The 25,531-nt window shown below is 37.2% G+C and overlaps 1 protein-coding gene and 1 long non-coding RNA gene across 3 annotated transcripts in view; one reads left to right on the top strand and one right to left on the bottom strand.

The window, feature by feature from the left end:
• Nucleotides 1-21,855, top strand: part of LOC126508398 (uncharacterized) — a 28,078-nt gene extending 6,223 nt beyond the window's left edge. The window contains exons 2-5 of the long non-coding RNA XR_007593804.1: nt 4,537-4,599; nt 17,970-18,032; nt 19,330-19,400; nt 21,536-21,855. This is a non-coding gene — a long non-coding RNA (uncharacterized lncRNA). The remainder of the gene's footprint in view (nt 1-4,536; nt 4,600-17,969; nt 18,033-19,329; nt 19,401-21,535) is intronic.
• The window catches only part of Hif1a (hypoxia inducible factor 1 subunit alpha), a 46,263-nt gene that overhangs the window by 3,371 nt on the left and 17,361 nt on the right, over nt 1-25,531 (bottom strand). The window contains exons 2-12 of one of the 2 annotated variants that reach the window (XM_050153608.1): nt 14,935-15,128; nt 13,659-13,804; nt 13,491-13,575; nt 11,346-11,458; nt 9,794-9,996; nt 6,940-7,046; nt 5,517-5,664; nt 3,791-4,011; nt 2,978-3,264; nt 1,778-1,900; nt 1,214-1,653 (exon numbers count right to left, since the gene is read on the bottom strand). In XM_050153608.1, coding sequence (XP_050009565.1) covers nt 1,214-1,653; nt 1,778-1,900; nt 2,978-3,264; nt 3,791-4,011; nt 5,517-5,664; nt 6,940-7,046; nt 9,794-9,996; nt 11,346-11,458; nt 13,491-13,575; nt 13,659-13,804; nt 14,935-15,128 — 2,067 coding nt within the window. The remainder of the gene's footprint in view (nt 1-1,213; nt 1,654-1,777; nt 1,901-2,977; nt 3,265-3,790; nt 4,012-5,516; nt 5,665-6,939; nt 7,047-9,793; nt 9,997-11,345; nt 11,459-13,490; nt 13,576-13,658; nt 13,805-14,934; nt 15,129-25,531) is intronic. The other variant, XM_050153609.1, reaches the window with a different exon arrangement.

The raw sequence follows: 25,531 nt of genomic DNA, 5'->3' as shown, positions 1-25,531 counted from the left end.
CCTTCACATACTTATCTCCTCCACAGTGACCTTTGCACTCTGCTGGTTTGGCCTCAGTACTGACCAATATATAACCAATATATATCTGAGTTGCTGTACCTGAAACATTAGGCAACAAGGAACTATTATAAAGTCAATTAAGCTTGTTATATTTTCAGTTTCCAACAGAAAGCCAAATGGCTAAGTCATATATGACTCTTCTATAAATATGGGTTCTTAATTTTAAAATATTTATAAACCATGTAGTATATAAGCAAGCTAGTTTAAAATTTTTATCAAGTATGTTATGTTCACAAAATATAATTCAGTCTATCATGTAAATATCATCTGTAGTTTGTGCTTCTGTTATGTTTATTTGGTGTGTGTGTACACCACCACACTCAGCTTTGGTCTTAAGCTTGTAATTCTCCTACTCAACTGCCTGAAAGCCTGGACTAATGGCATATCTTACTATACCCAAATGAAAACACTGAATTCATCTAAAGACCCAAGCTTTTTTCCTAGGTCAAGAGAATGGCAAGCTTGTCCTAGTACTTCAGGTGAAGGGGTGATAAGAGGGAACCAAAGTCCCAGTTACAGCAGAGTTTTTTCTTCTGCTATCAGAGGCAGCTTGCTGACTAGGCACAGAACAGACGGAATCATTTTTCTTCTACTAACTAATTAGCAAAAATTACTTTCCTGGAGGTGTGGCCTCAAATTTAAAACACATCAAATAACATTACATATTATATACAGAAATTCTATATATTTGCTCAAACATTGCTTCATTCCATAGAAAAAATAATGTATATAATGTAAATCATTCTAGGACTCTTGGTAGATCTAAACAAAACTAATTTTTTTTATAATAATGACAACACAAAAATATGTAATGAAGAATAGAAGTTTGAGACTCGCAATTATATTCAAGATTTTAAAAAGGTCTGCAAACATCTATATGTACCTGTGAGAACTAAACACCACCAGGCTCAGTTTGGGATGGGAAAGAACCATTTAGCTAAAGGGCTTTTCTTCATGTATAGAAGGATCTAAGCAGGGAAGAAGCTATTTCCCATTCTAAATGGAACACGAAGAAATGCCTGACATTTATAACTTAGCAACTGGACTTACTTTGATGTTCCTTAAAGTACATGTCAGAAAGATGGCTGTATGTTTAGAAATCATTTAACATCACCTATGTACTAGAACATGACTGAATGTTCCATATAAATACCTTTGACTCAAAGTGACAGACATGTTAGGGCTCCTTGGATGAGCTTTCTCTGTCTGTTCTCTGACTCTCTTTCCTGCTCTGTCGGGTGAGGCTGTCCGACTGTGAGGAGCACTGTATGCTGATGCTGTAGCAGCTGTTGTTTCTTGAGGTACATGGACAGATGATGGAGATGCAATCAGTATTTTAATGTCTTCTATATTGTCCTTCGTCACTGTTTTTAATTCATCAGTGGTGGTGGCAGTGTTGGTGGCGGTAGTGGCGGCAGCGGCAGTGATGGTAGGTTTCTGCAGCGGGGTCTGCTGGAACCCTGTCACTGTGCTCACACTTGGAGGGCTTGAAGAACTGCTCTCTAATGGCGACAACTGGTCAAAGGACCGCAACTGGAAATCATCATCCATCGGGATGTAGGGGGCCAGCATCTCCAAGTCTAAATCGGTGTCCTTTCAAACAATAAATAAATACAAGAGTTTTTATAATGACCACACTTTGTAAAAGAAAAACAAGTTAAACCTGGTCATTTCAGCTTAAAAATTAATAAAATACAAAATAAGCAAGGCAACACACCTGAGTTGAAAATGGGTTCTTTGCTTCTGTGTCTTCGGCAAACAGTTTTTCCACCAGTTCCAACTTGAAGACATTGACCATATCGCTATCCACATCAAAACAATATTCACTGGGACTGTTAGGCTGTGAAAAGAGTTAGGAGTGTTTACTTTTTCCTGAAGAAGTCGCTAGGTTTGCTTGTTAAGAAGTTTCTGGCTCATACAATGAAAAGATATATTTGGTAGGCTGTGGTGGAATACACCTCTAATCCCAGCACTCAAGAGGCTGAGGCAGAAGAATCTCTGTAAGTTCGAGGCCAGCCTGGTCTACAGAGTGAGCTCCAGGCCAAAAGGGCTAATAATAGTGAGACCCTGTCTTAGAAAATCAAAAACCAGCCGGGCGGTGGTGGCGCATGCCTTTAATCCCAGCACTCAGGAGGCAGAGGCAGGCGGATCTCTGTGAGTTCGAGGCCAGCCTGGTCTACAAGAGCTAGTTCCAGGACAGGAACCAAAAAGCTACGGAGAAACCCTGTCTCGAAAAATCCAAAAAAGAAAAAAAAAAAAAGAAAGAAAGAAAGAAAGAAAGAAAGAAAATCAAAAACCAAAACAACAAAAAAACAAAAACCAAACCCTGCCCCTCAAAAGAAATTTATTTATTCTAAAGAATAAAATTGACCAAGCAACCAAGTTCTACAATGGTACCAATTAACTAGATGATATTTTCCCTGGAATCTTAAACCTCTATTCTATTATGTTAGGAGTTATAGGCAAGAATTTAATACTGTAGCTTGGTATGCTAGACGTAACACTTTCCTCTTCCTCATTTTTCATTAGATTTACTTTGTTAGCTCAATGACAAACACTTCTGTGCTGGGCAAACCATCAAAGCAAAGAACATATTCTTCAAAAGGTTTTGAGATACCATATTGCTTAACTTACACATGCCAATTTTAATTTCTAACGATTTAATGCAGATCCAGACTTACTGTGCTTCACTAAGCAGGTTACAAAGTTCAAATCTAAACTGTCCTGCTCTGAAGCTCAGTGTTAATAGTAGAAAGCTCTGAAATGAATTGTTCTGGATTTGGAAACAGCTATTTGTGACACTTTCAGCCCTGGTCCAACCTAGATAGATATTCAGAAACCATTTCTGTTGGGTTTCAGAGAACTATCAGTGCCAGGCGTATTTATCCTTGACCTTCTCTTCTGTCATAGTACCCACCTCAGGTGAACTCTGTCTAGTGCTTCCGTCAGAAGGACTGGCTGGCTGATCTTGAATCTGGGGCATCGTAAAGGAGAGTTCCAGTGACTCCGGACTTGGCTCTAACTTTAATGCCACCTCTTGATTTAGTGCAGGATCAGCACTACTTCGAAGTGGCTTTGGAGTTTCAGAGGCAGGTAATGGAGACAGTGCCAGATTTATATTTGTTAATTTTTCATTAGAGGAGGGGAACATTACATCATTATATAATGGGACATCTTCAAGTTGTTGGTCTTCAGTTTCTGTGTCTGCAAAAGAAAAATTTCATCAACCTGGAGAACATTAGGATTTTAACAGTCTTTAATTGAAAAGTTTACAGACATTACGGTATGACCATTAGGTCTGAGTTATCTTTTTTGTCCGCACTGACAACTCCTACGATGTGTAACTAATCTTTTTATATGCTAAAAGTTAGCCTAATTTGAAATAATATTTTTCCTTTTCATGTTTGTTTTATGGTAAGACTGCTTCTTTAATCCTTTATCATTTACCCAATTATATCTACTGCAGTTTAACTCTACTGAATGGTGCAGTGAGGAGGCAGGGAGGCCTTCACGATACTCTTAACTACAATTCCAAACAGAACACAAAAATAAAAGCAGGAAGGCTATGAAATTTCAGAAACAAACATTAAACAACACTTTTGAAAAACTATACAAAAAGTGCAAGCATCATACAAATGCTTAAGTCAAGAAATATAGCACAGTGCAGGTGAATTGGGACAGGAAGCAGCAGACACAGCTGAAGAAATGGATAGACTCACTAAGCACCCACCATCACTGCCAAAATCCAGAGATATAATCGTGTCCCCAGCAGCTGGGGCCAGCAGAGTTAGAGCATCAGGTTCTTTCTTAAGCTTATCAAAAAGGCAGCTTGTATCCTCTGATTCAACTTTGGTGAACAGCTGAGTCATTTTCATATCTGAAGATTCAACTGGTTTGAGGACACATTCTGTTTGTTGAAGGGAGAAAATCAAGTCGTGCTGAATAATACCACTGTCAAAAAAAAAAGGAGATTAGTATTTGTAAATTAGCATTTGACACAATGACAGTGAAAGGGACTACAAAATGACCCTGTCTCTTAAATTATATTTTATATGAAAAAAGGATTTTTACATATCTTAAGATGAATAATCTCTCATGCATATTTGTCACATTTCTTTTTTCCCCGGTGTTGATGATTGAGCCCAAGACCTTGTGCATGCTAGGCAAACATTCTAATACTGAGAAAATGTACATTTTTTTGAAACACCAATATGAAAATATAAAAATTTATATAAAATTTACTAATTAAAATATTCAACTTATTTGAGTTGAAACACTCTGAGAATGAGTAAAGTATATGAAGGACACAGAGTAAGATGTGCTGATGCACACAATGAAAAGGACACAACATTACTCCAGCAATAACACATGAGGTATGGTCTACAGATATTAGAATATAACGATAACGACCACAGTCTTTATGCAGGGAGTCATATTTTTTTTTTGGTGGAAATTATATAGTGATGTCATTTACAGGCTACGAAAGAAGAAAGAAAGAGGGATGATGAACAACCACCCAACTTCATGTCTGGCATCAAGGTACTTCTAGCTAGCATATTATATGTTTAATATATGAAATGAACAAAGAACATAAAGACTGACGTATACAACCCGTGCCTTCAAGTAGTTTATAATACAATGTTAAATGCATAAACAAACAATTACAATACACTGATCACTCCTAAAATGGAAAAGGGGTCTTTCGCAGAAAAGTGAACAAGCTGAAACTTGGGCTCAAGTAACATTCGTGAGGCAGACTGGGGAGAGGAAGAATAGCTTTACACAAAGGCAAATATCACAGAACTCTTTAGAACTAAGATGATTCTTTGGGGTTAGAAGTGGTAAGGCATGGAGTTTGATCCTAGCACTAAAATCATCCCCCGAAGGAAACAACAGAAAACTAAAAGTTGAAAGAACAAAACAATGGCCAAAGTCTTCATAAAAGGGGTAACCTGGATTTTGGTGGCACCTGTGAAAGCTGTGCTGGAGACTGCTGGTACAGCCCTGCAATCCTACACAGGGCAGCTGAAAATTCAAGGCTGGCCTGGTCTAAAGTGTGTTCCAGGCCAGCCAGGCCTACTCAGTGAGACAGGAAAAAAAGTAAAGGGTATAGAACATAAGAAAGCAAGCTATCCACACTAGAGAGCTCTGCCTGGCAATTAAATTAGAATGTTTTGGTAATGTCTTAAGAGTGACTGAATGGGGCAAAGCCCACTTAAGTAAGTTCCAGAGCTCATGAATGTAACAACAGCCCCCGTGTCACAGCATACAGCCTGTCATTGTGCCCACACAGAAGAGAGGCATTTAAGCTTCACAGAACCTTCTTGGCCATAAGATAGTATCTGCTTAAAACTGAACTACCAGGAAAACAGATTCATAGACTGATTTAAGTTTTTATCATTTTATCTCTCTTAATGAAGTCACATAAATATAAAAGTGTCTCTTCCCCATCTTACCTCACAACGTAGTTCACACACACAATGCACTGTGGCTGAGAGTTCTTCGTATTATATATGACAGTCGCTTGAGTTTCAACCCAGACATAGCCACCTCTTTTGGCAAGCATCCTGTACTGTCCTGTGGTGACTTGTCCTTTTGTAAACACTAGGGATAAGAAAGCATCACAAAAAAAAAATAAATAAATAACTGAATATTCCATCACAGAAGTGTTGAATGTAGATTACTGGTTTTTATTTTTTGTTTTTCGAGGCAGGGTTTCTCTGTAGCTTTGGAGCCTGGACCCTGTCCTGGAACTAGCTCTTGTAGACCAGGATGGCCTCAAACTCACAGAAATCCACCCGCCTCTGCCTCCCGAATGCTGGGATTAAAGGCATGTGCCACCACCGCCCTATGGGTTTTGTTGTTTTGTTTTAGGACAGGGTCTCTCTATGGAGCGTTGGCTGTCCCTATGTAGACCAGGCTGGCCACAAACTCAAAGATCTGCCTGCCCCTACCTTCCAAGTGCTGAAGGTAAAAGCTTCCACTGCCATGCGCGACTGGATCATTGCTTTTTGTTTGTTTGTTTTTTAAAGGAGAGATATTTAAATAAAAATTTCTGACTGTTTAAACTGATAAACAAAGGCCAAACACAATTGAAAATAAACTCCTAAGTAAAATTCCTATCTTACTATAAAAGAAGGAAAGCCAGGAATGAGGGATAAAGTAGTTGTAGTTCTTTTAGTGACTTATGGTCAAAGTGTCAGACCAGAGACTGATCACATGGTACATTCAAGAAAATGGTATTATTGTTTCCTTATGTGTCGGATAATCAAATCACTAAAAAAAATTATATACAGAACATTTGAATGTGTAAGTTCATATCATACTGTAGTCTTGTAGCAATTCATGCAGTATAAATTAATTACTGACTTAAGAGAATAACTGCTATCACGAATATCCATGCTCTGACTACAATGGAGGCAGACTCTGTAGTTCAAGGCCAGACTCTGTAGTTAGGTCCAGATTAAACAGGCAAGTGAGAAATTGTGACATTTGACTTACTTTGGTATCATAGACTTCATCTGAGTAAAATTCAGAAGCCTAGTCAGGGTGACAGCAATCATGTGTGTATGATACTAATCCCATTCACTGATGCATGAAGAAATGCTTCTTACCTCCTATTGACCAACCACTGATTTCAGTATATAGATAGATATGTGGGCTAGATAATCTATAATATTTGACTTTTATGGGAAGCTTTATATATCATTAAATGATTTTTTTATAATATTTGTAACAAAACAATAATTTCATGATCAAGACATTTTATGAGGGGCTGTAGAATGTTCTTGGTCTAAGGAGACTGGGTAGTAACAAACAGTAGAGACTGTAGGACTTGAGCAATGAGACTACCTCTTTGAGTTCTTCTACTGTACTTACTATCATGATGAGTTTTTGTCAGATGATCAGAGTCCAAAGCATGATAATATTCATAAATTGAGCGGCCCAAAAGTTCTTCTGGCTCATAACCCATCAGCTCAGTAATTCTGTTTAAAAAAATTAAAGATTATTTTTTGCTTAATAAGTTTATAACTCACCCTTAACAATTCTATACGCCAGCTAGGCGGTAGTGGAGCACACCTTTAACCTCAGCACTCAGGAGGCAGAGGCAGACAGAGCTCAGTAAATTTGAGGCCAGCCTATTCTATAGAGAGTTCCAGAACAGCAAGGGCTATGTACAGAGAAACCGTGTCTTGAAAAACAAACAAAAGACCCTCCAAAACCAACCAACCAAACAAACAAAAATCCCAATTCTATACTTAGTATAATAGCAAGGTTTCCATGTCATTTAGATCCATCCTTGATATTTGATATTTTTAAAAACACATTTAATTATACATAGTCACAATACCTTAAAATACAGTTTAAATCTATAGCAGTTTATTTTTCATTCAGCCAAATTCTTCACCTTATAATTTTTAAGCCTCTGGTAAGGTCTCACTTAAATATCAACTATAAAATTTCACTTTCATTAAGCCAAGGACATCTATACTAAACGGAAAGTAAAACATTAACTATTGTGATGTTTTAGAAAATAACTCTTAGTTGGTTTCCATATTAATTACCTGAAATTATAAGAATTAATTTCAGATGAAAGAATGTTATCTAACATGAAAATGGGCTGAAAACTAATTCAAGTAGCCTGACTGGTCCCTGGCAGTTCCTTTAGGGTGGATACTCGACTTTCTGTATCAGCCTAGAAACCATGAGGACCCACTGTATGCGAAAGAAGGCTGTCCTCAATCACACAATACCAATCACAAATATTTTCCTCTGAAGTCTTTCTGGGAGCAAACATGAACCAAGTGTTAAGACTGTTCAGCTTAGATTTCAAAGGGCTTAAAAACAAAATAAAGCAAACAAACAAAAACAAAAGAGAAAACCTGAGGCACAGGTAAGAGATACTCATGCCCAAAACGTAAACAAAAAGAAAGCCCCTAATTACAGAATGGGCACAGGAAAGGTAGCTTTGTTCTAACAGTATGTTAAATAAAATAGCTTGTGCTGTAACAGTTTAAGATCTGCTATTTACTCTAAAACCAATAAAACAGAATTTTTAAAACATAAATCAAACTCTTGCTTCTTCAAAAAAGGATATACCAAAATACATCAACACTAGGTGGCAGCATTACAAAAGGAAAATAAATTATGTTTCCCCTCCATCCCAGAATGGTAGTAGGGATTGGACCTAGAGCAGTAGTTCTTAACCTTCCCAATCCTGCCACCCTGTGATATAGTTCTTCATGTTGAGGTGACCCCCAACCATAAAATTATTTTCACTGCTACTTCATAACAGTAATTTTTCTACTGCTATGAGTTGTAATGTAAATATCTGTTTTTCGATGGCCTTAGGCAAGCCTTGTGAAAAGGTGGTTCAACCCTCAGAGGGGTCATGACCTAATGGTTGAGAACCACTAATCTAGGGATTCACAAATGCTGGACAAAGTCCACCCCCTCCCCTTTTTTTGGTGCCGGTGGTGATGGAACCAAGAACCTTGTGCATACTAGGTTTTCTGGTTAAAATGTTTTCTAGGAACTTCTTGCTCAATAACACCTCAGAATCAAGAGGTGGAAAACATTTTGTCCAGTTTTAAGAAAATCTTTATATCACACTTCTAACATCCAGGGCCACCAAAATGGGCCAGCAGGTAAGGCACCTGCTACCAAACTTGACAGCATGAATTCAGTTTCTGGGACCCACATGGTGGATGTACAGCATCTTTGATAAATAAAAATCTTGTTCCCATATACAATACTAAAAAAGCAACTGATGGATTTCTAACAAGAGAATGGCATGATCTGATGATCACCCTGGAATGCCCTCTTTGGGCACATTGGATGTAAGAGTAAAAAAGGCACAAATCTGTTGGTAGAAATGCAGCTCATAAGTTTATGCAACAACTCAGGCCAAAGGTAATGAAGTAAAGAATTAATGACAGGAGCACAAGGTAGAAAGAACGATGGGGCGGACAGTTGGACAGTGCATTTACAGAGACAACTAAGTATAGTTTATGAGAGTAAGGTATCAACAGAGCTATGTCAATAATGCTAGGCATCACAAGAGGAACAGCGAGTTGTGCTGTTGGGAGCAGCAATGGTGCAGTTCAGGAACAGAAGTATTTACTTTGTTATACAGAAAATGATTGAGACAGAAACATCAAATTGGCAACTACATGAGCAGTAACAGATTTAGGAAATGGTGACAGGAAAGGAACCATGGGTAGAGCTGAAGGTGCTCGAAGGTTAAAGAACAACATTTCTTTAAACTTTGCCTTTGAAATCTATGTTCTCAATTTAAGCAAGATTCTCTAAAGCAAAAGGAATGTCATGATTTTTGCAGTTGCTTGCAGTACCAAGGTATAAACTCAATGCCTTTCGCATGATGGAGAAGCAATCCATCTCTGACTTCTGTCCCTAGCCCTTTACTTTTGTGAGACAGCTGACTGTGAACTCACCTTCCCCTGCCTCAGTCTCCCAGCTGATGAGATTATAGGATTGTGTCACCAGATCCAGCTACGAATCTCATCTTAATAGATTTGTGTAACACCTGGCAGAGTATTTATAGTACACAGTCAATGCTTAATGTGAATTTACAAAGCTAATCTCATGTTTTTGTATCCCAGGATGCATCTTCATATTCAGCTTCATGAATACATGCCATATACCATTGGGTTTTTTACTAAAGGCTACGGAGAAATTTAAATTTTAAAAGTATAAAATAGAATTAATTTACCTTTCATCACAGTAAGAAAATTTCATATCCAGGCTGTGTCGACTGAGAAAAGTCTTGCTATCTAAAGGAATCTCAATATTTGATGGATGAGGAATGGGTTCACAAATCAGCACCAAGCATGTCATGGGCGGTTTCTTGTACCCACACTGAGATTGGTTACTGTTGGTGTCATATACATGAATATGGCCTGTGCAGTGAAGCACCTGTGTATGAGCAAGAAAATAAGCAGTTAGCTTTTTCCTTTTTTAAAGGGGGAAAGAAATGCAGGTCAGTAGTTGAGTTAACCTGACAAACTTTATAAAAGTGTATCTTTGAAAATGAAAAGAATGTTTTCTCCATGACACCATCTATGACCTAACCTGTGTACCACAGATATTATAAAATAAAAAGGGGTAGTGGGGAGCTGGAGAGATGGCCTGGCAGTTAAGATGTAAGATAATTAGGTAGCTTTTTTTTAATTTTTTTAAGCATTGTGAGGGTGGTGTTCTGGAGAGATGAGGCAGTGGTTACGAGCACTGACTACTTTCCAGAGGACCAAGACTTGATTCCTAGCATCCACATGGCAGCTCACGACCACTAGTAACTCTAGTTCCGGAGGACCTGATGATGCCTTCTCAGCTCTTCAGACAACAAGCATGTATGTATATACTGATATACATGGAGGCAGAACATCCATGCACATAAAAGAAAAACTAGGGCTCATTTATAATCCAGAGTATGGATCTAATGCCCTCTTCTGTCCTCTGCAGGCACTGCAAGCACGTGGTACACTTACATACATCCAGGTAATACACAGAGAAACAAAAAGGTTCCCTGTGTAAGTCTGGGCTGTCTTTCCTCCTGCAGTCATCATTATAGTTGACTTTGCTATGGTGACTATGGTTCAGTACTGAACAGGAAAATGAAACAGTGATGGATAGAAAAGTAAACTTAAAACAGGACTTAAATGCTAGTTGCCAAGACCAACTGACCAAGTTAGCTTGGCATAGAAATGCTACATTTATATAGTTTAAATTTATATCCCAAGCTGGCAAATTACTATGCTGTTTTGAATGGAGATTGCATAGACTGGATGCAAGTACAAATATACAAAAGGGAACAAATATAATTAGCCACTAATAAATTTTTTATGTGTGTAGGTGTTCTGCCTGCATGTATGTGTGTGCACTTTGTGTGTACCTGGTGCCTGAAGAAGAGATCAGAAAAGAATATTGGATCTCCAGGAATTGGAGTTACAAATGATTGTGAGTTGAAACATGGGTGCTGGGAACCAAACCAGGTCCTTGACAAGCAAGTGCTCTTAACCACTAAGCCACTTCTCCAGCTTCCCCTCATACTGTAAGACTCCTTAGAGGGTTGAGACAAAGCACTGTTTGCTGTTTTCTGACAAAGGGTTTGCTGTGCTTCCCTGGCTAGCTGGGAACTTGCCATGTAGACAAGACTGCCTTCAGACTTATAGCAGGCCTTTGCTTCCCAGGTGCTAGGGTCACTTTTGCCACTCTTGGGGAAAGCTCTTGATCTATAAAATCAAGTGCCCACTCAGCAGACTTACCTTCCACGTTGCAGACTTTATGTTCATTGTTCTCCCCCGGCTAGTTAGGGTGCATTTCATTCTGAGAAAAAAGCTTCGCTGTGTGTTTTGTTCTTTACCTTTTTTCACTGGGCCTAATGAAAGCAAGAAACAAAGTTTTAAGTCATAGCTAAACAGAAATTTGTTACAATAAGAGTAGCAAAGTGATGATTTCAGCATTAAGGTAACATAACATTTGCTCCCTTTTCACCCACTCCAACACATCCATTAGGTCTGACAGCTCCACCCTGAGGCAGTGTTTATAAGACTACAGAGATTCCTTGAACTGCAGGAGGAAAGTCCACACTTTATAGGATTAGATGACTGTTATTCATCTGTGCTGGTATAAAGAAAATATGAAAATGGTATGAGCTTGCCCTAAGTGTGCTGTCAGAATATAAGCATGCCCCCCGCAAAAGAACCTGAATACTTCATGTCCTTTACCAAATATGATAATTCAATTTTGAATAAGCAGCAATATATTTATAGAACTTCAAATACCTTTTGTCAGTAAATAGCATCTGTGTGTGTGTGAAACCCAGATTATCGAAAGTTATAAAAATCATGCCATAGTGGTACATGTCAATACTCTCAGAACTTAAGAGATTGACGAAGGAGGATGGAGGGTTCTAGGCCAACCTGAGCTACACAGTTGAGACCTTGTTTAAATTTAAAGCTACAGAAATGGGGCTTGGGAATGTTGTGCAATGGAAGAGTACTTCCTTAGCACATACACGGACGCCCTGGGTTCGATTCCCAGTGGCACAAAAAGAAATCAATTCAAGTCTATTTAGTCTTATGCCAAACCTTGTAACTGAAAAATGAGCTTACATTTAGAAGACTAAACAGCATCTTGATTTTCTACTTTCATTGCTTAGTTTGGTTCAAAACAAATGTTTCATTTATATGAAATGCCCAGAGAAGGTAGATAAGAGGTTGCTTAGGACTGAACAAGAAGTAGAAGGAGACAGATAATATAAAGGTATAGAATTTCTTTTTGAGGCAATGATAAATTTCTAAAATTACTGAGTACAATGGTACATGCCTTTAATCCCAGCGGATGGGAGGCAGAGGCAGGCAGATCTCTGAGTTCAAGGATAATTTGGTCTACTTGGATTTCTAGGCCAGACAGGCCTAAATAGTGAGATCCTACATCCTCAATACAAACAAAAAATAAATTTTTATTGAAATATATCAAATTTAGGGTACATTTAGGGTATATAAAACTAAAATCTTAGAAAAAAAATCCAACAAAATACTCATTATTCAGGTTCTAATGTGTATTCTTTGAGTGATACAAAGATAAATAATTAGATGTAATACCTTTAAGCATGTAATAGATAGCAATAGAGTGTAAAGTAGTCAAGGCTTAGTAAGAATGCTTTCTAAGGGATTAGATGGTGCCAGGGGGAATTAAGAAGAGACCATCATACTGTGTAAGAAGGCACTAACCTTACTTGACAAAACTCAGGAGTTACAGGCCTCTCTTATTACTTTTGTCAATGTGAGAACACTTTTGTTTTTGAGATGGGTCTCACTTTGTAGCCTTGGCTGGTTTGAAATTAGCCACATAAACCAGGTTGGCCTGGAACTCAAGAGACCTGCCTGTATCTGCCTCCCAAGTGCTAGGATTAAAGATGCTCAACACCACATGTGGGCCTTCCAATTAGTCTCAAGTTATTGAAAACATCCTGAGAAAGCAAAGCACTTAAAATTCTGGTCAACTCCCCAACCCTCCTTTGGGCATTGAGAAAGCCTGAACTCAAATTACTACTGTGTTTTCAGTTAACTATCTAAAATACTATTACCTGCCATTTGTACTATGACTTCTTGGCTTAATACTGTATTTTCTTTTATAACTGTCTTGGTCTTGTTTTTTAGTTTTTTTTTAATTTTGTCTACTTATGTAATTACTTATTAATTCAACCAGTTTTAAAACTTTTTTTGTGGATTTTCTAAAATGTAGAATAACAGTTTTAACAAAGAACAGAATTAACATTAAATGTAAATTTAATTAAATGTAAAGTAACATTCTCTCTTAAATCAGTACATTACCAAAAATATAAAATCAGTAACAGTGTCTGACTGACTGTCATATTAAATCAAACAATAGACTTTCCTTCTCACCATTTCTGTGTGTAAGCATTTCTCTCATTTCCTCATGGTCACATGGATGAGTAAAATCAAACACACTGTGTCCAGTTAGTTCAAACTGTAAACACATTAAAAAAAATTAGATCTATATCATACAATCATAAAGTACCCAGAAGGGTTCTTCCTATATGGGCACTTTACCTGAGTTAACCCCATGTATTTGTTCACGTTATCAGAGATGTAAATCATGTCACCATCATCTGTTAGCACCATAACAAAGCCATCCAGGGCTTTCAAATAAAAGCAGTTCATCTGCGCTTTCATTTCATCTTCAATGTCTAGATCGCCTATGAGGGCACAAGAGGAAAGAAACAAAATGAGGCTTTACTTAAGATGCTTTTAAATATCTATAGTATAAACATTTATCTCTGTATATTTTCATGAGATTTTTTTCCCATTGTTTTGCACAACTGTTTAATTTGCAAACAGGCATATCACTAAGGAAAAAAAAAGGATATTTTAAGAAGAAGATAGGCATGCCTTTATAGTCAGCATTAAGGGGGAAGAGAGATAGGTAGATCTCTGTGAGTTTGAGACCAGCCTGGTTTATACAGCAATATATAAACCAGCCAGAGTTACATGGTGAGACTCCTTTCTTTTTTTAAAAAAAAAAAGGGGGGGGGAGGGAGGGAGGGTTGGGTACAACAGGAGGAAATGGAGGAAAAAGGTTGGTATCTTGAAAATGTCTGAATGAAGCTTCAAAAGCTAATAAGAAAAAGGATTCTGTCATGTGGAAGAATCAAGAACATGTTCTAGAGCATGAAACAGTGACAACTTTATTGGGTTATATCTATTTACTGATTATGTTAATATACCAGGAGCTATAGAGTTATAGTTGCATGTTTAAAACTAAAGGACAAATCAAAACAACTTTTAGTACAAAAAGAACTATTCCCACAGGTAACTAAGAAAACCAAAGTTTGATTAAAGGTGTAAAGAATACTGAAAAGATTTAAAGTATACATATCACAACATAATTAGGTACTTTAAAAATCATTGTGTGTGGCAGCAGTTAAAAGCACTGAGGTTCAATTCTCAGACTCACAGCTGTCTATAACTAGTTCCAAGGAATTTGACATCCTCTTCTGGCCTCTGGAGGTACTAGATAGGCATGCAAATGTTGAAGGTCAAACACTCATGCACATAGTAAAAATTTAACTATATATACAGCATTGTGGGGCCAGAGAGATGGCTCCAGTTAATAATGGCTCATAAATACCTGAAATTCCAGCTCTAGGGGATCTGACACCCTCTTCTGGCCTTCATAGGCACCTTCATGAGCATATTAACACACACACACACACATGTGCATGAACATGTATGCACACATAGACACATACACACAATCTCTTACAAATAATTTCTATTTGTCTTTAATTTCTAATTTTTAGGTCTATTATGTTCCTGTAGAACTCACCAGCATCCAGTAGCTTCCTCACACGTAAGTAACTGATGGTGAGCCTCATAACAGAAGCTTTATCAAGATGGGAGCTCACATTGTGGGGAAGTGGCAGCTGATGAGCAAGCTCATAAAAAACTTCCGACTCTTTGCTTCGCCGAGATCTTGCTGCATCTCTGGACTTTTCTTTTCGACGTTCAGAACTCATCCTACTTAACAGAAAAAAAGAAAAAAAAAGGAAGAAGAAAGAAAGAATGTATATGTTAGTTTGCCTTAACTTGAATAAAACTAATTTGCATTTTTGTGTACTATATAAGAATTATAAGAAGGCATGTAATTATATAAGACTTGTATGGGAGATGAACAAAATTTTATATAAGAAAGCTATACAAATTTTAGATCACTGAAAACATAATAAATTCTTTTAAGATGTCCAAGTTTTGAACATTTCCAAGCAGATGTGTTCACACCCAAATTACAGCAGCCTATGTATCTAATGTCTCACACTTATTCCAAAGTATTCTTAGCATAGAGAAACCCTAAGTAAGTTTGAAGAAACTAAAGTTGTATATAATAGTTTGAAAACAGGTAATAATTTTATGGGCAGTAAGATATTAATAGCTATACATGATTTTATTAGTTTCTTTTGACATCAATACTTTCCCACCCACTCTCTGACCATGGGATTTTACATTAGCAGCTATAACAAGCTACCACTTTCAGGTTACCCACATTCCTAAAAACTCCTTAATCTATTGCTGGCATAATGGATATCAAATAAATGCAGGAATGTGGCAGAAATAAAGATGCATCGTAATACCAACCCATGGGTGGGTGTGCTAGTAAAGGTGATAGAAGCATCAATACAATGAATGATACACATTGAGGAGTCTTCCAAAAACAGATTACCAGGTAAAGATATGTTACATTTGTTGATACTTTAACTGCGTGAAGGCACGTCACTCATTTCTACTGCCTTTGTTAAGGAGGTAAAGATGTGTTATATTTGTTTGTGATGCATTTGTTTAATTATGTAAAGACGTGTTGCATTTGTTTCACCTTGCCTGTTTGCTGCACCGGATTGGTCTAATAAAAAGCTGCATGGCCAATAGCTAGGGAGGAAAGGGATAGGTGGGGCTGGTGGGCAGAGAGATTAAGTGAGAGGAGAAATCTAGGCTCTAGAAAGATGAGAGAAGGAGAGAATGATGAAGAGAGGGACACACCTGGGGCCAGAAGCCAGACAGTCACCAGTTAGACACAAAAAAGCAGTGAAAATAAGATATATAGAAGGAAAGAAAGGTAAAAAGCCCTTAGGCAAAACATAGATAAAGAGAAACAGGGTAAGTTTTATATAAGAGTCAGCAAGAAAAAAGACTAAGCTAAGGCCAAGCATTCAAAACTAATAATAAGTCTCCATGTCATGATTTTGGGAGCTGGTTGATGGGTCAAAAAAGAAAAGCCTGGTAATTTGTTTAAGTCATATCAAGCAGAGCTGTCTTCTTTGCTTAAATGTCTAGTAACATGCTCTTCTTACTTGAATGTCAGGCTAAAACCTGGCTCTGTTCTTAGCTGCTTCTTTCTATACGTCTGCCACTATCAAATATTACTCTGAACAAAGTGCATAGTTATCTCATAACTACTTATAAAGAAACTAAACAGTGTCCCCATTTTAAGAAACTGGGGCTCCACAGATTAAAAACAGCAACTGTGTAGCAAATAGGATAGGAACACCAGTGCTTGTCTTTATTCTTCTACAGTTTTCTCTATTAATGGAGGATGCTGCCTCTATTTTACTCCTAAGCTCCATTCTTATTAGGTCAGATATTTGCTAAATGTCGAAAATAGCTCTTAGAATCTGCTAAACATTTAGCCATATACCCGGGACTTATTTTACTCAGTTCTTCTTGTACTCTGTGAAGGAAGCACAGAATCACCTCTTCTTCAAGTCTCCTTCCTTTGAATGTGAGGCTGAAAGCTACAAGCATAGAAATCACCTTCTTAAGCAACTGTCAAGAGCTCTCAGCAACTCTTGTTATACCAAGTTTCCAGAGTTTAATAAAGAATGTATATTTGTTATATTCTAAACTGTGATACAAAAAGTTCAATTCAGACATTTAATAAATGTGTCCAACTTTTTTTTTTATTTATTAAAGATTTCTGTCTCTTCCCCACCGCCGCCTCCCCTTTCCCTCCCCCTCCCCTGTGTCCAACTTTTTGACATTGGGACACAATATTGTCATGAACTATTCAACGGAGCTACAAAATTTTTCAGTGAAAACTCTTACATTTTATGTAAGTTTACAATTACTTGAGTTAGCCACATTTATAAATATTGTGGGGGCACATGTAGTCTGCAGGCCACTGGTTGGACACACCTGGTTCTAGAGCAATTTCAGTCAAGAACCTTAAGATTTTAAATAGGGCTATTAAGAAACTTGTCACCAATAGGGAGTGGATATGATTAAAATATACAGATATAAAATTTTGAAAGAATAAAAATATTATATAAAGGAAACATCATTTGGAGCTACTCACCTAAATAAGTCAGAATATTCTTAGAATTCTACAATAAAAATATACTGAAGCCACATGAGAGTGCCACAATGTCAACAGTTTGAAAAAAATTTTTTTAAAGATTTATTTATTTATTGTGTATACAGTATTCTTAGTATTTTGCATGTATGCCTGCAGGCCAGAAGAGGGCACCAAATCTTATTACAGATGGTTGTGAGCCACCATGTGGTTGCTGGGAACTGAACTCAGGACCTTTGGAAGAGCAAGCAGTGTGCTCTTAACCACTGAGCCATCTCTCCAGCCCCAGTTTGAAAATTTTTGAGTGCATTAAAAGTACTTTGTTTTCCATTTGAATTCTGAAATAAAATGTGTAATAAAATAGCTTTTGAAACTCATTTCATTGATATAATACTCTGGGAGGGGGTTAGCAGAGAGCTACTGGGTTTAAATGGACACTAACAAATGTTGTTCTCTCTCTCTCTCTCTCTCTCTCTCTCTCTCTCTCTCTCTCTCTCTCTCTCTCTCTCTCTCTCTTTCAGGGTCTCACCGTTATCCACGGCTAAAGATTTATCTGCCTGTGACCTTCAGCTCTGAGTTTAAACGTATGTGCCATCACCTCTTTAAATTCATATGTAGTGGTAGTTGTGGGAAGCAGTACTCTATTTGAATGACCAGCAATCAACCTAAATATTAACTCAGTCTAGGCATAGAGAACCTTATAAGCAACTTAAAACACTTAACTCCCGTTTCCTTTCCTAAACCACTTAGCTAAGCTAAACTACTGAAAACCAGCCACTCAAATCAAACACTTGAGGGGGGAAAAATGATAAAAGCTTCCAGGGTTTTAGAATCTAAACTACATACCTTCTTATCTACTCCCAGGAAGACTCTGTATCACTCATCTGCAGCAGAACTGCAGGGCTCACAAAGGAAATGGGCAGATTTGCAGCATGCAAAGTACCCTATCCAGCAAATGACCAACTCCATTTGTGATGTTTTTTAAGTACAGATCTTACTTCTGCTTCTTCTATGTCTGTCTGAAGTAGTATTTCAGCCACGGATATAAAGTTCTGTCTTTTGAATAATTTGCTTATCAGTTTCCACAACTATTCTAGATATAATATAAATTAGTAAAACAGCTAAGTCTTTGTAGCTTTGTGGTTTCTGTTTTTAAAAAAATATTTTGTATAGAACTCCAGGAAGTATTTTAAACCACTGCCTTTTTAAGTTTACATACAAAGTTTGTGAATAAATTTGTTATATTATGATGAGACCCTATTACTCTTTAGGCTAAGAACACAAAATAAATATAGATATTTTAAGACATATACTTGTATTGTCTATTAGTTAAAAAACGTCTGTTTGCTTCCTTACTATAAAAGGATGTGACTTTAAGAACTGAAATTAGGGGTATTGGGTTAGAGTGAGTGCTGTTCTTGTGGATGATTTGAGTTCTGTTCCCAGCACCTATGGCAGACAGTTCACAACTGCCTGTAACTCCAGCTCCACAGGAATACAACACTCGTTTCTAGCTGCCCACAGGCGCTTGCACACATGTACATGTACACACACACACACACACACACACACACAAAATCTTTTAAAGAACAGAAATTATGGAGACTGGGCCAGAAGATAACAAGTTTGCTGTCAGCCTGAGCTACAGAGCAAAAAATGTCTCAAAAAACAACAAATAAACAGTAATAGAAACCCTAAAGCTGAATCACAACATTAAAAATATTGGCAGATGATGAGGCTTATTACTAAAATAGTTGATGTATAAAAATTTTAAGTTATCCATGAACCCTACTATTTGATATGAACAAAACAAAGCGCTGTGCCTTTGAAAAATAAGTTGTTCTTTCTGTTTTGTTTTAAATTGTGTTTGTATTTCTACAGGACAGACATTCTGAAATAAATGTTCAAGACAATGACTACTTCACATAAATGAGTAGTAGCTCTCCTAAAAGGTCTGTACCCATTTTTGTTTCTGCCAATCCACAAACATATCTATGGATGTGTACTGTACTCACAACATACAACTTTCCTATGCACTCATAATATATCATGAATTTAAAATATATTGTTTTTTTTAATCAAGCTGATGAGAACTATATCTCATTTCAGTTCTCAAACCATGTATTTATGTGTGTAAGTATCTGTCTTGAGTGTATTTACATGTGCGTGGGTGGATATGCATGCATGGAGGCTTGAAAAGGGTATGGAAACCCTTGGAGCTACAGTTATGCGTCTTGTGAAATGCCGGCCTTGTTATGCAGGTTTTGGGCCCTGAACTTCAGTCCTCATGATTGCAGAAGTGTTGTTTACTACTGAGCCATCTCTCCAGCCTCCTTCCCATACTTCTTAAAGTCTCAGTCTGAAGAAAATCTCAAGGAATTTCCATATTTCCTTTTTGGCATGCTTGCCTGTAGCTTTAAACTAAAATTCTACCTTTGTACTTATTACTTATATGGTGGTATTCTAAATATTTTCCAACTATTAACTTATTTAATCTTTACTCTCACCATCAGGTTACAGATGCACTACACACATCCACACACAGAATGAGAGCTTACTAAGGTTACAAAGTTAATACAATCTATTCCAGGTTAAGCAGTCTGGCTGAAAATCTTTATTTAAGACAAATTATTCCTAAGTCTAGGCTATTATTACAAAGTTTAAACTCTGTTGACTTAAAAAATCCAAATGCAAACAATGAGGACACTAAGAGAGACTTACATAGATCTAATGTACATGGGAAGTAGAAAGTATAAAAAGACAAGATCTCCTGAGTAAATTGGAAGCATGGGGACCTTGGGGGAGGATTGAAGGGAGGAGGGGAGAAGCTGGGAAGGGAGTAGAGAAAAATGTAGAGCTCAATAAATATCAATATGCATAAGTAAGTTACGGGGTTAGCTTTGGAGTGTAAGACTGAACACTAAGCTATTCAGAGGGATTCATTACCAGACTCATAACCTAATTTGAAAAGCACATACTCTGATGGCAATCAGAGTGGCTCACTACTGGCCACTCTTCAAAGAAAAACAGCTTTTAAAATGGGTACTGGCCAACATCTATGAAGAGAGAATCGGCTGATCTACACAATGTATTCCTGCATACAGGTATCTTCACAGTAAAATAAACATCTTATTTTACTATTATTTGTTTATTTGTTCAGTATCAGTCTGTTACAGCAACGTCCTCATTCTGTTTGCACTAATTTTAAAGAGTTTTTCTTTACTATATAAAGCCAAAAGAGTAAAGGCTAAGGTTTTCTTTCTTCCTTCCTTTTTTTTAAATCCCAAAGCAATTCAGACCTTAAGATAATGAACACAATATAATAAAAATACATTCGCAAATGAAGTGTATCCCTGTATCCTAAGTCTGGTATTTAAGCAAGAAGGAGTCTGCTATTTTAACACCGAAAGGTTTTAACATCATAATTTTCATAGAACAAGGGGAGAGTTTACCAAGTCTTTGGTCTGTACTTTACAACACATTGAAGGGGATTAAAAAAATATCACTGGTACTAAAGAGATGGTTCATGGAGAGTGTTAAGATGGTTAAGAGAGTGTACTGCTCTTGAAGAGGACCCGAGTTTGATTGTCAGCACCCTATCAGGCGGCTCACAACACCTGTAACTAGTACAGAAAAGTGATCTGATATCCTCTGTAAGCACTTGCATTCACATATATATACTCCCCCATACTTAAAAATTAAAAAGGAATTAAAAACATTTTATATGTATGGGTGCATGTCTATGCACCACCTGTGTGCTGTGACCCACCGCCAGTGGCCAGAATAGGGTGTCCAATTCTTGGATTTGGATGATTGCTATGCCTCCATGTGTATATTGGGAACCAAATCAGAATCCTCTACAAAAGCAGAAAGTGTTCCTAACCGCCAAGCTATCTCACCAGCCCCAAATTAAAAATAAATCGTTAAAAAAAATCTGGAAAAAAAAAAAACCCTGTAACAAAATTAATTACTACTTGCTATATAACACCTCACAATCCATATGAGAATCCGTCAACGACTGACTGGATTTATGTTGCTGTTTGCACAGGACTGTTTCCTGACTTCACTGTGTGCTCTCTTGTAACAGGAAAACCAGAGCTTTGGATGATCCAGGAAGTACTCAATTTGGCGCAGCATGACATGAAGATAAACTTGTTTCTCGACAGCTTACAATCTGCTCAGCTAATTTAACTTACTTTAATTAACTTGGGTCTTTCATATACATTTCCATATTTTAGAAATATTAACCATTTGTCATATTAAATTTAATTTTTCCAGAACCTATTTTCTCTCATTTGTTTCTTTTTCTCTAACTAGGCAGTTCGAGCCCTTTTAAAAATTAAACCTTTTCCTTGCTTACTTTTGATGTCAATGTATTAAACTGTCACTTGCTTTTGACACACATTATTTTTTTTGGCACACATTATTTTGTTCAACTTTTTAAATGATTTTATTTAAAATTATTTAAATTAAATTATTTATTTAAAATTATTAAAAATTCTTACTTTGTACAGGTAAAATGATTTAAATATGTGGCAAGAAGCATCAATAATCACTACTTGCCTAAAAAAAACTATTTACTGAACACTTATATTTAGGCACTGTCTTAAATGAGTTATTAGCTCATTTAGAAGCCTTCCTCCCCACGCCCCCCAAAGGCAAGTGGCCTTCTTGAACCTTGGAATGATAGAAATTGCTCTTTCATTCAAGAAATACAGAGAAGGGCTAAGGGATGGCTCAGCAGTTAAGAGCACTCACTGCTCTCACAGAGGATCAGAGTTCAGTTTCTAAAATCCACAACTTCCTGTAACTCTAGTTCCAGGTATCTGATGCCTTCTTCTGGTCTTGGAGGGCACTGCATACACATGGTACAATTACATACACACACGCAATCAATCATACACATAAAAACACATCTTACTAAAGTAGAAAGAAAACAGACCAGAAATTTAAAAATTATATGTATTCAATATACTACAGAATCTTATTATATAAATCTATTATTCTACTTACTATATAAATCTATTGTTCCATCGCTTAAGATAGATAGATAGATAGATAGATAGATAGATAGATAGATAGATGGATAGAAAGATGCCAGTACCAGGACTGTGCTGCTTAGGGACTAAGAGTATATAGTGATAAAGGTTTATTAAGGCGATTTAATACAGTATTCCCAAATGCTAGTCTAGCTATACCATCAATCACTTGGGAGATGATATAAATTTCAACTACCCTTTTCTCATCTTTATAAATTCTGACTCAGTACTAGATCTGAGGCAGAGATAATTCTTTATTTCAAAAAATATATATTTATTTGGGAGTAACCGACCAATTTTTGTCACTGTAAATTGACATAATTTTGCACTCAAAGTACCATGGCAAGGATTCTTTAAAACAAAGAAAAAAATATATCCTGTTTAAAGTCTAAATTATTTTAAAAACACACCTTTTCTAACTCCCTATTTGTTTAACTGCTTGCTACACAATTCTCAGCACTCAAACAGTTACTGAAAAGTGTCTCATCTCATCTCTTTGGGCTTGCTCTCTCTACTTTCTGCCTGGATCCCCTTTCCAACAACACATGACTGGGGAAATTTATGTGAGAAACTTTCAAGACTCAATTCAAACATCATGTTGTCTGTTTTGTTTTTAGTTTAGTATTTTCCCAAATTGCTTCTCCCTTGTTGACCTCTAGTTATTTGGATATCTTCATTCATATTCTTCATAACACTCAAGCTTCTTCCAGAAGAAAACTTGTGTTTTGTGTACAAATATGCATAAATTTGACTTTGATTTCAAGCAAAGAACTAACTGCCTCTTCAACATTCCTTTTAAATATCTCGAAATTTGTGCTCTGTCAGTGCTCCTATGATCTTACAGCTTTGTGTGTATGTGTGTGATAAGATCTCCTGTCACAGCCGGGCGATGGTGGCGCACGCCTTTAATCCCAGCACTCCGGAGGCAGAGGCAGGCTGATCTCTGTGAGTTCGAGACCAGCCTGGTCTACAAGAGCTAGTTCCAGGACAGGCTCCAAAACCACAGAGAAACCCTGTCTCGAACCCCCCCCCCCCAAAAAAAGATCTGTCACTCAGGCTGGCCCTGAACTACTGACCCTTCAAGCTTCCATCTCCTTAGTGCTGGAATGACAGGCATATGCCACCATGCCTGGAAGTCCAGTGCAACAAAGTCAGTACTAGGAACAAAGCATTTTTGACTGGGATTCACTAGGATCATCTACTGATAAACCTTAAAGTCTTTCATCTCCTTTTCTACTGACTTTGTCTCTTTTTTTCATACAAGAGTTACCAGAATAATTCTTCTAACAGTAAAGTCATAAACTCCTTTGCTTAAAATTGTTTGGCCCTTAATAAAAGTCAAAGTCTATATAGCAGCCCTGTGTGCCCCATGATTTCACTTTCCACCTACCTTAGCTCCCTCCTTCTTTACTCTGCTTTTTCTCTTTTCTTTTTTTGAGACAGGGTCTCCCTATATATCCCTGAGTGTCCTGGAACTCACTCTGTAGACCAGGTTGACTTCCAACTCACAGATCCGCCTGCCTCTGCCTCCCAAATGCTGGGATTAAAGGTGTGTGCCGCCATACTGGCCACTCTGCTCTTAACTACACCAGTTCCTTGTTGTTCTTTAAAAGGTCAGACACATTCCCTCTAGTTGATCTGGACCACAGCTCCTCAATCCCCAACAAGGCTTGCTGTGGTGATATTTTGTTTGTGCTGTAACAAATAAAGCTTGCCTAAGGATCAAAGTGTGGAGCAAGCTACTAGTTAGCCATAGAGGCCAGATATGGGTAGCACATACTTTTAATCCCAGCACTCCAGAGGCAGAGGCCTACAAATCTTTGTGAGTTCAAGGCCACCCAGGGCTACACTAGACAGATCCAGTCTCAAAGAGAAACAGAACCAGGTGGTGGTGGCTCACACCTTTAATCCCAGTACTTGGGAGTCACTTGCCTTTAATCTCAACATTGGGGAGGTGGAGACAGTAAGGGATATGGCTAGGAAGAGGAGGAATAAAAGGTGGGAGGAAAGAGGAGCTCAAGGCATTCAGTCTGAGGACTTGTAGAGACAGGATATCCCACCATTAAGTCTGAGGATTTCGTAGAGGTAACTAGTGACTAGCTGCTCTGCATCTCAGATCTTTCAGCTTTCACCCGCTAATACCTGACTCTGGTTTTTTATTATTAAGGCCAATTAGAATTCTCGCTACAGCGTGCCCTTCCATTTTTGTCAAGTCTTTATTTCAGTTTCACATTCTCACTGAGATGAGATTCCCTAACTACTGCCTCCTTTCTGATATTCTTGTCCTGTTCTATTTTCCCAAAAGTACTTATTTATACATAGTAAATCAATATATTTGTTCATAGTATTTATTTTCTATCTCACAAATGCACATTCACACTCAAATATAATTACTTTTACAAAGGCAGGATTTTTTTTAATCTGTTCTGTTCAACTATACATTCTAGGTTCTTAGAACAGTTCTTGACTCATAAAATATATGAGTTCTGGACAAATGCATGAATTATTAAGTTATTCTCTTTACTTTCTTTTTTGAGACAGGATCTTGTGTTATGTATCCCTGGAAGGCCTCAAACTTGCTTAAATCTCTGCCTTTGCCTCCCGAATAGGCAAAATTATAGGCATGTGTCACCACATTTAGCTTAATTTTAATTTTATTGCTTGGCTGAAATAGACACAGATATATGTATATGATTACCAGAAAAAAATGCAATAATGACCAACAATGACAGCTAATTTTACATATAAATTTAATAATTCATTTACCTAGCAGAGTTCTAACACATGAAAAAGACATGTTCAGTAAACAAATCATGAAATAAATGTGAACACTGGCAAATCTGAATTAGGCAGGTTCAACAGCAAACAAATGCCTTCCTAAACATAAACACAAACAGCAATCTTATCAAAAAGGAGAGCTGAGATACTGAAACACCTTGTTGAAGGACAGCCAATGTTTAAGACTTTTCCCAGCTTATCACTTCCATACTCTGTGCTTTTAGGGTTTTTTTTTTTTTTTTTTTTTTTTTTTTTTTTTTTTTTTT

The sequence above is a fragment of the Alexandromys fortis genome, unplaced genomic scaffold (genome assembly GCF_014885135.2).
Source record: "Alexandromys fortis isolate MF-2015 unplaced genomic scaffold, M_Fortis_MF-2015_v1.1 scaffold_82, whole genome shotgun sequence".
Lineage (NCBI taxonomy): Eukaryota > Metazoa > Chordata > Mammalia > Rodentia > Cricetidae > Alexandromys > Alexandromys fortis.
This window is presented reverse-complemented; position numbering and strand designations above follow the sequence as displayed.